Here is a 15,184-nt window from a genome sequence, read left to right as displayed (position 1 = left end):
GAAGCAGGTCTCCTGCACTGCAGGCGAATTCTTTACCATCTGAGCTATACAGACAGCAAAAAAATCAAGTCAGTTTATCAGTTAGTTGGAGTTGCTGATCTGTGGCAGTGAGGTAATGTTAGGTGGTGTTCCTTGGAGGAAGTCCGATGACAATCTGGTTGTTCCTCCCAGTTGCCAGTAAATTGTTCTTTTCTGCCTGGAGGCTTCAGCAATTTCAACTTTATCCTTAGAATCCAGGACCCCTTCTAGTGGCTAGCCACTCTCCCTGGGGCGCTGATACTTAGTTCATTTTCTAATAGCTATATGGTATTCCAGATACGACCATACTTCACAACACTTTCTCTGATGCTCCACAGAGAGAAATTTAATTTTTTGCTATATGCTATTATAAGCTTTATAAATAATGCTCAATCCTTGTACATAAATATATTGTATGTACACTTTGCCTAGTTATCTTATTTTGTTTTCTTAAAATATAGTTGATGGGACAAAAGGCATACTTGAAAAAATTTCAATAGCCTGCCTAATGCCCAACCTATTTTGGGGGACCAGTTTTTATGCAGAGGTTTCCATTTCTTAACCTTCACCAATACTGGATGTTTTTAGTTGACTTTGCCAGCCTCACAGAACATAAAGATTATCTTGATTTTAATTTTTCTTTTCTTGCAGTGATTTTAATAAAATCTACACCAGTTTATTTATTTTTTGTACCTATGACAGAAAACCTGAGCATTTTCTGTCCCTACATACATTAAAAAGTAATTAAATTTGGAATCCTGTGAGATTCTGTCTCTATTTTAGGCCCTGCCTTCCCATGTTCATTTTAAGTATTTATGCAGCTGTAATACATTTACATAGTAGATGTATTATTCAAATATGCAATAGCACTGAGCTAAGGAAAGCCAAGGATTAAAGTAGAAATGTCTTATTAAAGCAAAGACATTGAAGGGTTTTTATTCAGGTATTTTCCTCTGAATACAGCTCAAGTGATGTTTCTTGTAGTAAAAGGAAGTAGTTACACTTTGTTTTAATGTGCTTTCAGTTCTGTTGTACTTTGAAAAATGTATATATAACATTGTATGTTCTTTTCGGTGGTACGTTAACCAAGATTGGCTTTCCCGACCATTGCTGTCATTGTGTCTCTGTCGTGTCGTGAGTGCCCTGAAGTACGTAAGCTCTGTACGTGTCAGGTACAAAGTAAAAGTAGTTTGTCTTCAAGGAACAGAAATTTTGCAATCCTGGCAACACAGAGGCTTGGTAAAAAGTGAACTGAATGAAATTTAACGCTGGGTGAAAAGTGTTTTTATTGTATGTATTTTTTCTCCTTTTTTTGTACAAAGAGAAGTTTACAGTATAGCTGTTACACAGTTATATCATGTATTATTCTAAATAAGTGAATGCAGTTTGTACATGTTGATAGTTAGAATTTAGCAAGTCATGTTTAAAATATCAAAACTGTTCTTGTGTGTGTGTGTGTGTGTGTGTGTGTGTGATATAATTCCTTCAGCAGCTATGGTAAAGTTGGCATGTAAAATCCCAGTTTTGATACACATTTTAAAACAATTTTGTGTGTTTTCTTGGAATTATATGTCTTTATTGCTGAGGTGGAAGTTTGAAGTTATTTTCTCTCATATATACCTGTTGTGATCAGACCTAGTCGTGGTAGTCACATTGCTTTTCAAGTTTGGCTAAAAAGTAGATAGTTGGGACTTACAGCTTTCACTTAGAGTGGAGGAAGCACTGTTCCCACTCTTGCAACAACAACAAACCCTAGACAGCTACAAATTTATAGTTTCTTGACTCCATCAGGGGACTTCCGTGATAGCTCAGTTGGTAAAGAATCCGCCTGCAATGCAGGAGACCCCAGTTCGATGCCTGGGTCAGGAAGATCCCCTGGAGAAGGGGTAGGCTGTACCCACTCCAGTATTCTTGGGCTTCCCTTGTGGCTCGGCTGTAAAGGATGCGCCTGCGATGCGGGAGAGCTGGGTTTGATCCCTGGGCTGGGAAGCTCCCCTGGAGAAGGGAATGGCTACCCAGTCCAGTATTCTGGCCTGGAGAATTTCATGGACTGTATAGTCAGTGGGGTTGCAGAGAGTCAGACACGACTGAGCGACTGACTGCATCAGAGAGCTGAGGTGCAGGACAGCCACCTAACCTGAAATTGAAGGACAGACAGACACCAAGAAAAGATGAGCTACAAACACTTGTACACTTGGGACAGAGAACATGAATACTGGTGAGAAGAATTCAGTTTTAAAGTGTTTTAAAATGTTTAATGAACTGCTAAAGGCTCAGTGTGGGCTAGCAAGAGACTATCGAACCCTTAGGGCTGCAGACACTTGGGAGTTGACATCCACTCACGGCACTTCTCCGCAGACTTCCCTGGATTGCTTTCAAAGCAGAGGCTAGGGTGGGGGTACTGGCCCCGCTGGGCAGGTCTGGAGAAGGGGACAGTGGACGCTTCAGAAAAGACATGAAGTCTTCTCCTCCCTCCCTGTCTTCTGTGAGACAAAAGTCTTAAACTTTGGTGAGAAGAAAAGAAAGAGAAACCTTCTATCTAGGGGAAAGGCAGGAGTATATGCTGGACCTAGAACTTGGCAGAGAGGACAAGGCAGGAACACTGAGGAGGCCCCGTTTCAAATACGGTGGTACACAGGGCTTGTCTGAGGCTTGATCAGAGTGTCAGAACTCCCGCCCCGGGCTGATAGATGCGCGGTAACAGGTAGCAGTGGAATTCTGTGAGAGTTGCAAGAGCATGAGGCTGCCAGGCCATCCAGGGTTATAGCATTAAGGGGAAACCTAATAGAGCAGGTTGAGCAGACACTGAGGAGAAACCCTCTGGCAGAGCAGCCTCTCCCTGAATGTAGGTATGACTGGAGGAATTTGGAGCCTGTGGTGCATTATGGGTAACCATAGCAGCAATAGATTTCTAACCAAGTTCATGTTCTCATCACAGACTGCCTCAGCCTCCACACGCTGAAGGCCTAGCAGAAGGAAAGGCATGCCCAAACCCTGGCACAAAACTATTAACCTCAGTCTCAGCTGTTCTGTAGAGGATATTCTGCTATCAAAAAATTATGAGGCATAAAAAGAAGCAAGGAAAAACAAAGTGCTTTTGAGAGAAGAGAGTTAATAGAACCAAATTCTGAGGACACGGGTATTGGAACTGTCAGACATGAAATTTAAAATAACTCTGGTTGATATGAAACAGACCGCATGCATGATCAGGTAGGCTTTTTCAGCAGAGAGAGACACATAAGAAAATCAAATAAATTCTAGAAATGGAAAGCACAGTAACAGAGACAGAGAATGCCTCTGTAACCTCATCAATCATCATTTCCTTGGCATAACCAAGGAAAGAATCTGTAACCTGCAAGATGCTGCTGCTGCATGCATGTTCAGTTGTGTCCAACTCTTTGTGACCCCATGGAGCTCACCAGGCTCCTCTGTCCATGGAATCCTCCAGGCAAGAATACTGGAGTGGGTTGCTGTTTCCTCCTCAAAGGTTGCTATTTCCTACACAGGGATCGAACTCATGTTTCCTTCAGCTTATGCATTGCAGGCGGATTCTTTACCACTGAGCCCCTGGGAGAGCCCACACTGCAAGATAGGCCAGTACAAATTAAACTGAAATGCACAGAGACAAATGAGAAGAGATACAGCAGAGTCTCCATTAACTGTGAGATAACATCAGTGGTCTGAATGTGTAATTAAAATCTCATAGGAGAATGGGATAGAAGAAATAATGGCCAAGTATTTTCTAAAATTAAAGATGAAAGTGAAATTCACTCAATCATGTTTGACTCTTTGCAGCTCCATGGATATACAGTCCATGGCCTTCTCCATGCCAGAATACTGGAAGGGGTAGCCAGTTCCCTTCTCCAGGGGATCTTCCCAACCCAGGGATTGAACCCAGGTCTCCCGCACTGCAGGCAGATTCTTTACCAGCTGAGCCACCAGGGAAGCCCAAGAATACTGGCGTGTGTAGCCTATCCCTTCTCGAGCAGATCTTCCCAACCCAGGAGTCGTACCGGAGCCTCCTGCATTGCAGGTGGATTCTTAATCAGCTGAACTACAAGCCCCCCCCCCCCCAAATTCAAGATAGACCCCAAAACAAAAGTCCAGGAAGCTCAGAGAACACTAGGCAAGATAATCCCTAATAGAGACAAATGACAGAAAAACATCTAGGCATATCATATTCCAAATGCTGACAACTGACAGTGAAGAGAAAGTGCCTGAAGTAGAGGCAAAAGCTCATTACAAAGGAAAAAAGAATTAGAGCGCACTTGTCATTTGACCTCATGCAAACCGAAGTGCAGTGTTGTGACATGTTTGAAGTGCTAAAGGGGAAAAAGTTTTCAACCCAGAATTCCATCTGCAGCACAAGTAATCTTAAAAAAGCGAAGTCCTGTCTCAGAGGAATATTCTCTCAGTATCACAGAAACTGAGCGAATCCCTTGACATCAGACTTGCATTACCAGAAATCCTCGGGCAGAGGGGTATGATACTAGACAGAAACTTGGATGTGTATAGGAGAATGTGCTGAGACTCGAATAAATGAAAATCAGTGTTAAAATTCACGTTTGTCTAATTAAAATTTTTTAATCACTCTGAAAGATAGCTAACTATAAAGCAGGACTATTAAGAGAGAAATTTGTGTTTGGAGTGTATGTAAAAGTGAAGTTTTTGATGGTCACCGTAAGTCAGGAAGGGTGTGCTATTATACATCTTCATATGTGATCTGGGACAATTTAATTGAAGTCAGGCTCTGGTTAACTCAAGTTGTGTACTGTAAACCCTAGGACAAACACTAAAACCATTTTTTAAAAAGTAACTATAGTTAACAATACCATGTTGTATATTTGAAAGCTAAGAGAGTAGGTCTTAAAAGTTCTCATCACAAGATAAAAATTATGTTAACTTACTGTGGTAATCTTTTCACTATATATATATCAAATCATTATGTTATATATCTGAAATTAATGCAGTATTATGTCAATTACACTTATCTCAATAAAGAAAAAATAATAATAGAAATAAAGTGGAATCATAAAAATATGTTTAAAGTACATGAATTAAAAATAGACACAAGTGAAAGGAGAAATAGATAAACCCATCATTAAGATTAAAGTTCATAGCACTCCTCTCAGCTGTTGAACAAATAAATGGAAAATTAGTAAGTATATAAAAGTCTTAACTCTATTAACCAAGTTGCCTAATTGACATTTATTATAAAATGAGATGAGCCAACAATAGATTGTATATGTTTTCCAGTGCACTTGGAGTATTCACCGAGACAGACAGTATTCTAGAACCTTAATGAATTTGAAAGAATTGAAAGCAAACCAAGGATGTGCTTGGATCATAATGGAATCAAACTATAAATCAGCTATATTTGGAAACTCTCCAAAATATTTGGAAATCAAATAACACTTTAAATAACTCATGGTTCAAGGAGGAAATCACAGGGGAAGTAAAAAAAAAAAAAAAAGTATGTTGGATTAAATGAAAGTGAAAGCACAACATATCAAAATTCATGGGATGCGGCTGCAGCAGTGCTGAAAGTGAAATAGAGCATTAAATGCTTACATTAAAAAGAACATTACCAAAAAAAACCACTGAAAGACAAAAACATTGCATTTGGATATAACACTTTATTCATGCGTTCACCAGTTGATGGACATTTGAGATGTTTCTGCTTTTTAGCTGTTGTGATTAATGCTACTGTGAGCATTCATGTACAAGTTTTTGTGTGGCTATAATTTTTCCTTTAAGTACAGGAGTGGAATTGCTGGATTGTGTGGTAATTCCGATGGCTGACTTTCTGAGCAGTTGCTATGCTGTTTGCAAAGTAGCTGCCTCATGTTACATTCCCACTGGCAGTGCACGAGGGGACTGTTTCCACATCCTTGCCAACACTGAGTTTAGCTATTTAAGATACCATTTAGTGAAATGGAATTTTATTGTGGTTTTGATGTGCATTTTTCTAAAGATCATCTTTTCATGTGCTTATGGCCAGTTATATATTATTTTTTATTAAATTTATTTAAATTTTTTTATTGGAGTATAGTTTATTTACAGTGTTAGTTTCAGGTGTACAACGAAGTGATTCAGTTATACATGTATATTGTCTTTTGGAAAATGTTTAAGTTCTTTGTCCATTTTAAACTTTTTTAAATTACAGAATTTTAAAGAGTTCTTTATTCTGGATACAAGTCTCTTAGAAAATTTATACTTTGTGAATATTTTCTTCCATTCTGTGGATCCTCTTTTTACTTTCTTGTATCTTTTGAGGTACAAAGTTTTTTATTTTGATGAGATACATTTTGTCTTTTGTTGCTTGTGTTTTTGATGTCATGTCTCAGAAACCATTTCCTAATCCAACAGTACAAAGATTTACTCCTCCTGTTTTTTTCTTCAGAGAGTTACTGTTTTAGCTCTTAACATTTAGATTTTTTTTTTATCATTTTGAATTGATTGCATATAGTGTGAGATGTGTGTCTAGTGTTGTTTTTATTTTGCATTATGATATGTGTAATTGCATGACCCAGTCATCCCACTCTTAAGTTTTTACCCAGGTGTGCTCAAAATCCATGTGCATATTAATTTTATTCATTTCCTCCAAAATCTGGAAACTCACATGCCCTTTAACTTGTCCCTTCATCGCTCCCAAGTGTGGTGCATCCTTACAGTGGAATACAACTTTGAAATGAAAAGGAACAAAGAGCTGACATGCCCAGCAACACGGGTAGGGCCCAGACGTGTCATTCTTTCCTTAAAGGCATTAGCGCTCAGAAATAAATGATCAATGTCAGATGATAATGGAACTGAAAGACATAGTGCTTTTTCCTTTGTGGGCATTAAACTCAGTGTTTTATATAAACCCATTTATCTGCCACAACTCTGAAATACATATTATCATCCCAGTTTTACAAATCAGGAAACTGAGGCAGAGAGGTTAAATAACCTCCCTCGTGTGTGTGTGTCACACAGTCATCTCTAATTCTTTGCTACTCCGTGAACTGTAGCCCACCAGGCTCCTCTGTTCATGGAATCTCCAAGCAAGAATACTGGAGTGGGTTGCCACTCCCTTCTCCAGGGGATCTTCCTGACCAAGGGATCGAACCCAGGTCTCCTACATTGCAGGCAGATTCTTTACCATCTGAGGACATAGTCAAATGAGGTCACTGGGTTCCACACGCAGGCCATGTGGCTCCATACTCTTTTCTGCTGCTTTTGTATGTCACAAGAAAGCTTTGGGTGCAGCCAAAATATGCATGAGTTATTTGGGAATTTAAGCAAAACCTTATTAAAGAATTTGCTTATTTTCTTTCCTTCCTGGCATACTTTCTGTTACACGGTTTTCAATCTTAGCTTCAAGTAGGACAGGATAGTAATGGATTATAATCCACTGATGTGAAGTAAAATAAATATCCAAAAAGCCATACTAAGTTAATTGAATAGATTGGATGGAGAATAGTCTCCTCCCTTACAACGGAATTCTAATCCATATGTATGAAAGGAACGATGAAAATAATGTGCCTTTAGGCAAATCCATAATTAACAATTGTAGTTGGCAAGAGGCATTGATGGATGCTGAAATTAGTTAGCTAAAGTATGCAGAGAAGCAGTAAATTTGCATAGTCTTAGTGAATCTCTCCACGGGATGCTTATTAACTACAGAGGGACAAATAATAGCTTCATGGTGGAAAAATCTGATAGACACCACCTTAACCAGTGATCAGTCTAATAGCCCCAGTAAAAAGACATGTGAACATCATGGACCCCTGAGGTTATTAGGCCCTGAGAAGGGCACAGTATCATCTCTGTGATGTTCTTGCCCAGAAGGCAGAACCTCAGTTTAATCATGAGGAAATATCAGACAACCCCGCATTGAAGGCCATTTTATAAAATAACTATCGGAACTCTCTAAGGTGTCACAGTCCTGAGAGATGAGCAGAGAGACTGGGCATGTATTTCGAGCCTGGAGCAAGGAGACAGCAACTAAACACAGTGGGATCCTGGGCCAGGATGGGGATGTTGCTGCTAAAGCTGGTGATGGGAGAATAAGGTCTGTGGCTCAGTTAATAGGCTTGTATTAGTTTAAATAGTTTTGTTAAGGTTATATAGTGTTAACATTAGGAAAAACGGGGTCAAAGCACGTCCTGGAATTGGGTATACTAATGATGCAACTGAGGTTTAAAAAGTGTAAAAGGAAAACAGATGCTCTCTGATGCCCAGACAATAGCATTTCATACTTTCAGTGTTCAGAGTGTTGAGGATGTACTAGTAAATAAGTTCAGCACCAACCATAGCGGAAAACTTATGAAATAGAATTCCCCCTTCTAAGGAGCTTCAAGAGGCTGAGAAAGTCGTGCAAACAAATAATTGCCACCTGTTAAGTGGTTTCTGGAATCTATGCAGATGGAAGTTCAGGGAACATATAAGAGAAAGAGCCCCTAATGTATCTATAGAAATGTAGAATATTTTTACTTAGAAATGTTTTGTATTGAAATAACTTTGTGCTCAGACTGGGGACTTCCCAGGTGGTCCAGTGGCTAAGACTGCGCTCCTAATGCAGGGGGCCCAGGTTCGATCCTGGTCAGGGAACTAGACCCCACCGGCCGCAACTAAGGGTGTGCATGCTGCAACTAAAGATTCTGAGTGCCACAGCCAAGACCTAGTGCGACCAAATAAATATTTAAAAAAACAAACAGGAAAAGCCCCAGAACACTTTGTGCCTAAGTTGAATTCTTTGTAGTAGACTGTCATTTTTGCATTTGGTCATTGTCAACAACCAAAGTTTTTTCAATACAGATTTCTTAAATATGACTGGCATGCCAGCTATTAGGGCATGGTTTGCCTCATGTAGTTCGTATTGAGACAGGAAAGAGAACAGTCTGGTCCAGCGGTATTGTGTGCTGATTTTATTTACAGCTTGTGAATGGACTGCGGCCTTGGTCTTCCTGAAGGTTAAGGGCTCTGCAGTGACAGGGACGGGCGGGGCGGTGCTGGCGGGCCTGGGTTAGGCCTCCAGATCCTGTGGGGGGTGGGGTGAGGGGATGGGGTGTGTCTGTGTGTGTGTGTCCTGATCTGAGCAGAACGCTCACCTCAGGGCACCCAGGGAACTTTCCCTTTTTTTTTTTTTTTTTGTCCTTCAGAGTACATCCATTTTCTGATTTTCCATCATAAACTTTTTGTGCGTTGGAGAGTAGATGATGTGCGTTGGCAAGTTAATGATGAAGTGAAAGCAGGCTGTCTGAGTCTGTCTTTGTTCCGTGTATGCTCAGTCGTGTCCGAGTCTTTGCAACGCCGTGGACTGTAGCCCTCCAAGCTCCTCTGTTCATGGGATTTCCTAGACAGGAGTGCTGGAGTAGGTTGTCATTTCCTTCTCCAGGGGATCTTCCCGACTCAAGGATTGAACCTGAGTTTCCTGTTCCTCCTGCATCTGCAGGCAGGGTCTTTACCACTGGTGCCACTTAGAAAAGGGCCTGTCTTTAGGGACAGAATTTAAGATGCACATGAGTTTCATTCCGGACACGTCCCAGTTGTGACCCTTTTATTTGCAAAAATAGTGATGTGGCAAAGGGGTCAAGGGTCTCCGAGAACAAGGTGTAGGAAGGTCTTTGTCCTGTTTTGCAGAGTTACTGTCTCAACCTCCCTCCCTTCACTTTGATGAGCTTGTAGTCACCCATTCCCAGTTTATTTGATTTCAGAAGGCTCTTTTGCAAATAGACTGTTACATTCTCATATAATAAAACTTTGGCTCCTCATCTCCCTGTGTGTTTCTCTTCCGTAGGAGAGGAAGTGGGATGTACTGGGCTCATGAGAGATGAGCAGGAATTTGAACTATTTCAGTGGAGAGAACTGATTTTGGGGATAAAAGGAGAGTGTCAACTGCCTTTCTTCCCAGGAAAGCGGGGAGGCCTCAGTCACATGGCCCTTCATTTATAGACTCTAAAAATAGAGCAGTGCTGAGCTGGCCTAGGGATGCAGCTCGTGTTCCCAGGCCCTTCCGCTGCTCAGTGTCCCGCATCTGAATGTTCCTGTCTTCCTTCATTTTTATAATGAAATCTCAGATGTGCTAATGCAGATCAGAGGAGATAACATGGAAGCCTGACTTTGATCACCAAGATGTTGCAGCTTGTAAACATCTATTGTACGGTAACTACTGCTTGTTGGCGCAGAGTTTCAGAAACTGTGGAGGAGTGTCACCGTGGATTCAATGGACGAGGAGAAAATTGAAGAGTATCTGAAGCGACAGGGTATTTCTTCCATGCAGGACTCCGGACCAAAGAAAGTGGTATGTAGTCTCTAGGAGAGAATGGAGTGCTGTGCCCTGCTTCCTGTGCAGCTCTCGGAAGAGCAGGTAGCTGGTTCTTCCCTCCAGTTGTTCCTCCGTGTCCTCACCCTCTAACCTCGGTCAGATGCTTTCCGGTCGTGTCTGGTATGCTCCCTGCCCTCAGGTGCCGCTCCCCGGGTAATGCGAGTGCTTCTCCGCTTGCCCCGCCCCTGTCCTGGCAATGCCTGCTCTTGCTGCAGCTGCGTGGACTTCTGGCATCCCCGTGACATCCTCTCAGTTTCTGCCGGGAGCCTGCTCCATCCCCCTGGCCTTCCTGATCTTCATCCCGCAACCTGCTTCTTGCTGGTGCCGGACTTTGCTTTAGCGCTGATCACACTCAGTTGTCCTTGGTGACGCTCAGATCCTTTAGGAACCAGATTTTACTGTCGTGATAACCCCAGATCTGGCTCATTTGGAAGGATTTGTAGCCGGATGAAGATTTGTCAATTGCCTCGTACCAGTTAACCAGCTCTCTGCAGTCCAGAGACAAAGCCAGGATGAGGGATATTTCACTAACACCCTCCTTCCCCTGGCCACCATCATGCCTTGTAGCTTGTCTTCTTTGTGACTTTTGTGTGCGTGTATTTTATTTGGTGACGTTTAGGACTCCTTTAAGGGGAAAATTTATTGCCAGTGATCTAAAAATCAGTGTGATTGCAGCACTTCATGGTTTCCTATCATTGCTCAGTTTGTTGATTTTTTTTTTTTTTAATTTATGTGATGCAGTAAAGAGAATAATACCTAACAACTCTTTCTGTGCCCATTCACTCCCCAATTTTGCTGTATCTCTGTACTTTGTTGTATTTGCTTCAGGTTTTTGTTTTACGGGTAATTAATGGTGGATAAAATTTTTTAAACCTGATAATAGAGATGAAAAACAAGAGAGCTACACTGCCTCTCTTTTCACCCACTTAGTGCCCAGCGTAGTTGTGGTAAGTGGTTGCGCCAGCCCATTCTTTCCAGGTGGAAGTACATACACTTTACTGTAAGGGAAACCGCTGGTTGGTGTTTGTGGTTGGGGGGGTGTGCTGTGGATTGGTGTGTGTGTGTGAGGTTGGGTTGAGGAACAGAGGAAAGGTTACAAAACCCTGCATCCCTTTGCTGCATCTTTCGTAAATCCTCCCTGTATCACTGCTCTGAGAAGCTGTCATTTCTGTTTTTACCTTTTCCTGTAGGCCCCAATTCAGAGAAGGAAAAAGCCTGCCTCACAGAAAAAGCGACGGTTTAAGACTCACAATGAGCACTTGGCCGGGGTGCTGAAGGACTACTCTGATATTGCTCCTGGCAAGTAGTAAACAGTTTGGTCTGAGAGCAAAGAGTTTCAAAGTCAAGATCTTCCATGTTGACGCTGGCATCTGCAGACTGACCATCTTCCTGTTCTCCTACCTAGGACCGAGGAGAGGAGCAGTTCAGTTTACAGAACTAGGGCAAATTACCAAACTTGAAGCTTGTTTTCCCTAATGGGCTAATGAGAACTGTGATGTCCCCTGTGACCCTCCTGTCACTTCTCAGGGGAGCGGCGCTCAGCATGGCGTGCAGGCATCTTTGCTATTTATCGCTACTTCTAAGTGGCTCCTGTTCCATTTTCCCTTCTTTTATTACTTTAGAACAAGTTTGCTGGTAGTCTTGAATGCAATATTTGTTTATTCCAAAAGATCATATTTATAATAAAACCATTGTAGAAGGAGCTCTAAGACGTCGGTGACTTCAGTTGGCTTCTTTCCGTCCTTGGCGATTGCAGGCGGTCTCTGAGTCCTGCAGGTGCAGGTCTGGAATGTTGTTGACGACTGTGGTCTGGGCTGTGTCACTGAGCGTGTGGATTTCACAGGTGGAACCCAAGGTGTGACTCTTGTTAGCAAGTGAAGCAGCAAAGGTACACTTGGCGTGACTTTTAATGCTTTCTTTTAAAAGGATAAGTCACTGTTTAGTCTCCTGGATTTCCCAAGTCTTGTTGTCATGCTGTTTACAGCAAGCATGGACTGAGTCTACCCACCAGCCTGAACGTCTGTGTTACGTTGTCTCAGCCCTGGTGGCGCCTGGCCCCGAGGTTCTCACTGACTGAGCTCACGAGAGCTGTTACCACATATGTAGGTTCCTAAGAATTGTCATGACTTTTGGGGACATCTGTGATCATTCCAGCATTCTACTGTAAATGACCCATTTTCCTTCTCTGCTTGTTTATGGTTTGTAGGGGCTCTTTGGGTTGGTTGATACGGTCCTCACATCAAATATTGAAGCTAGTGGATTATAGGGTTTGGTGTTCTCAAAAAAAGGCATAATGATAACCCAGAGCAGTAACTACTTTGTACACATGACAGGGAGCCATTTTGTTGTTTTAATTTTTATCCTTTGTCTTTACTTCTCATTGATTTGAGTGTCATCTTACCTGTTTCTTATACCCAAGCCCCAAAATACATCATGAGAAGATGTGAAACTGAGACGCCTCACTGATTAATGATGTTGAGCATCTTTTCAGGACCTGTTGGTCACGTGTGTATTTTATTTGGATGAATGTCTCCAGGTCTGTTTGGGTCCTTTGCCTGTCTTTCAATTGGATTATTTGGGGGTTTGTTTTTTTTTTTTTTGGCTACTACTGAGTTGTATGAGTTCTTTATGTATTATGGTCATATTGACCCCCTTATCATTGTAAGATAGATGGTTTGCAAATATTTTCTTTGATTCCATAGATTATCTTTTCGTGTTTTTTTTTTTTTTAATTATTTGCACTGGATCTTAGTTGTGGCATGCAGGATCTTGTTTTTTGTTTTTTTTTTTTAATCCATTCAATTCTATGTATTTTTATTGGAGAATTTAATCCATTTATGTTTAAGGTAATTATTGATAGGGGAGGACTTTGGACTGTTTGCATTTTGTTGTTTTCTGGCTGTTTTGATATGGGGGGGGGGGAGATAGTCTTTGCAGCAAATTGTGATAGGAACCCAGTTGTGTTTGAAGGTTGTAATAGAAAGAAGTTCTTTAGCAATTCTTCTGGGTACCTAGAAACATTTCCACGAGAAATTCAAATTAAAATCAAAGTCACGGTCTCACCTCTGCCTGTTTCTGCTGGGTCTGTGGGCTGTTTAGAAGAAGCAAGTTGGAATGGGCATGTCTGGGTGCATTAAAAGTTTAAGACCATCTTTAGTGCGTTTGATCTATAATTCATCACAATCAGCTGAGGCTTTTAGGGGATGGCTAAAAGGAATGTCTTTGAGCCCAAAGTGTAAAAAATGAACACTTGGCTGCTGCTGTCATATCCTGTTAGTGTGGTCAGATGATGGTGGGACTCAAGGGACAGAGGAGCACTTGATCCGTGTGAAGCCGTGCCTGAGCGAGAAGGCAGGGCAGCTGCTTCCCATCCCTGCTCGGTCCATGGTTCGTAGCAAGGGTGCTGCAGACATACAGCCCTAGGTTCTTTTGTGATGGGGTGTTTGAAGTCAACGGCAGAAAATAGATTTTGGGTGTGGGGATAGGGTATTTGGATTTATAAACTCACCAGTTCTTAGCAGCTAACAATGGTTTTTTGAAGCATGGGAAATGAGACTTGATGTCCCCTCTTCCTTCTAGCTGCTGCTTTTACTCGCAAAAATGATTCATTTGCGGGTGACTTTTTTTTAAGGTATTAGTGACTGTCCTTAGCAAGCCGGGTCCGCTCCTGCTGCTGTGTGGCAGGGCTGGGGTGCTGTGTGCAGCGATGGCATGATGACCTTCATCACAGGGCGCCACCCTTGGGGCTTCAGGAGAACAGTCCGCCCTTTCCCCAGGCGTGTTTCGTGGGCTTTTCCTGAGAGAATGGGTGTTCTGTGGGGGAGAACCTCTTGGAACCAAAGGACCTCTTGGAAACCACTTCTCAGGTGAGCTGGACTTTGGAACCCCCGTCCCTGCCCTGTGAGCAGGGTGTTGAGTGAGCACTTGGGGAGCAGAGCTGGAACAGGCCCTGACATCATGCCGTTGGCCTTCCTTCTGGCCATAGCTCAAGAAACAAAAGCACATTTCCCTTCATAGTGGGGTTTCCATTGGAAAGACCTGCTGGTGCTCGCAGGCCAAGTGGCAAGGCTGCTGCCACGGACCCTTTGGAAACAGGCCTGGAACACTCATCTCGCTCTCTTGGTTTGGAGATGGGCCAGCATGTTCCTGTGACTCAAACCATGTGGGTTCAAGACACTGAGAACACAGTGACTTGCCACCACCCAGAACTTTGCAGGGCTCCAGAGACCTTCAGGGCCAGCTTACCTTATGGAGCAAACCATAGCCTGACCTCGGCAGGACCATCTCCAGAAACTCCAGGTCCAGGTTTTATCTTGCACGTGAGTGTCAAGAGGCTTTGAACTTTTCTGCATCCTAGTTTTAAGGAAAAAGTACTCTTGTGTCCAGGTAAATACTAATATTTCAACCTAAGCATTATTTCCTATTCCACGTAGGTGTGTCTTTTTCCTCCAAAGTCAAGTTTGGGTTGAATTTAAGCATCTAACATAATTAAATTTGTTTGTTGTTAATTAGCATGGCAAGAGAGTTAAACTTGAAATGAGTGGTATATGTGAGCAGTTAGGAACAGGCTTCCCTGTGGTCTTGATTTATGGGCCTGTTGTAATGGTTCATGGGCACAGGGCCCTTTTCCACTCAGAAAGTAGGAAAGTGTGGTTTGTACCATGGAAGTCCGGGTGAATCAGCACCCATGGGGTCGCTCGAGAGCTGCAGAAAGAGAGCAAGATGAAGGTTCCTCACAGTATATCGGCATGTAGGAGCTTGGGGTCGTTACAGAGCCAGACCAGTCTTGGGGAGCTGAGTACCATCCAGGACGGTTTGCGGTGGTGACAGAGCTTCCCTGTGGCAGGTAAATGTTTG

At 42.4% G+C, this 15,184-nt stretch overlaps 1 protein-coding gene across 1 annotated transcript in view; it reads left to right on the top strand.

Moving 5' to 3' along the window:
• GTF2E2 (general transcription factor IIE subunit 2) overlaps window positions 1-12,029 on the top strand; it is an 80,606-nt gene extending 68,577 nt beyond the window's left edge. The window contains exons 7-8 of the mRNA XM_043893567.1: window positions 10,188-10,303; window positions 11,518-12,029. Coding sequence (XP_043749502.1) covers window positions 10,188-10,303; window positions 11,518-11,634 — 233 coding nt within the window. The 3' untranslated portion in view covers window positions 11,635-12,029. The remainder of the gene's footprint in view (window positions 1-10,187; window positions 10,304-11,517) is intronic.
• The last annotated feature ends 3,155 nt before the right edge of the window (window positions 12,030-15,184 follow it).

This window comes from Cervus elaphus, chromosome 32, assembly GCF_910594005.1.
Source record: "Cervus elaphus chromosome 32, mCerEla1.1, whole genome shotgun sequence".
Classification (NCBI taxonomy): Eukaryota; Metazoa; Chordata; class Mammalia; order Artiodactyla; family Cervidae; genus Cervus; species Cervus elaphus.
The sequence above is the reverse complement of the archived record's forward strand: the minus strand, read 5'-3'. Positions and strand labels throughout refer to the sequence as shown.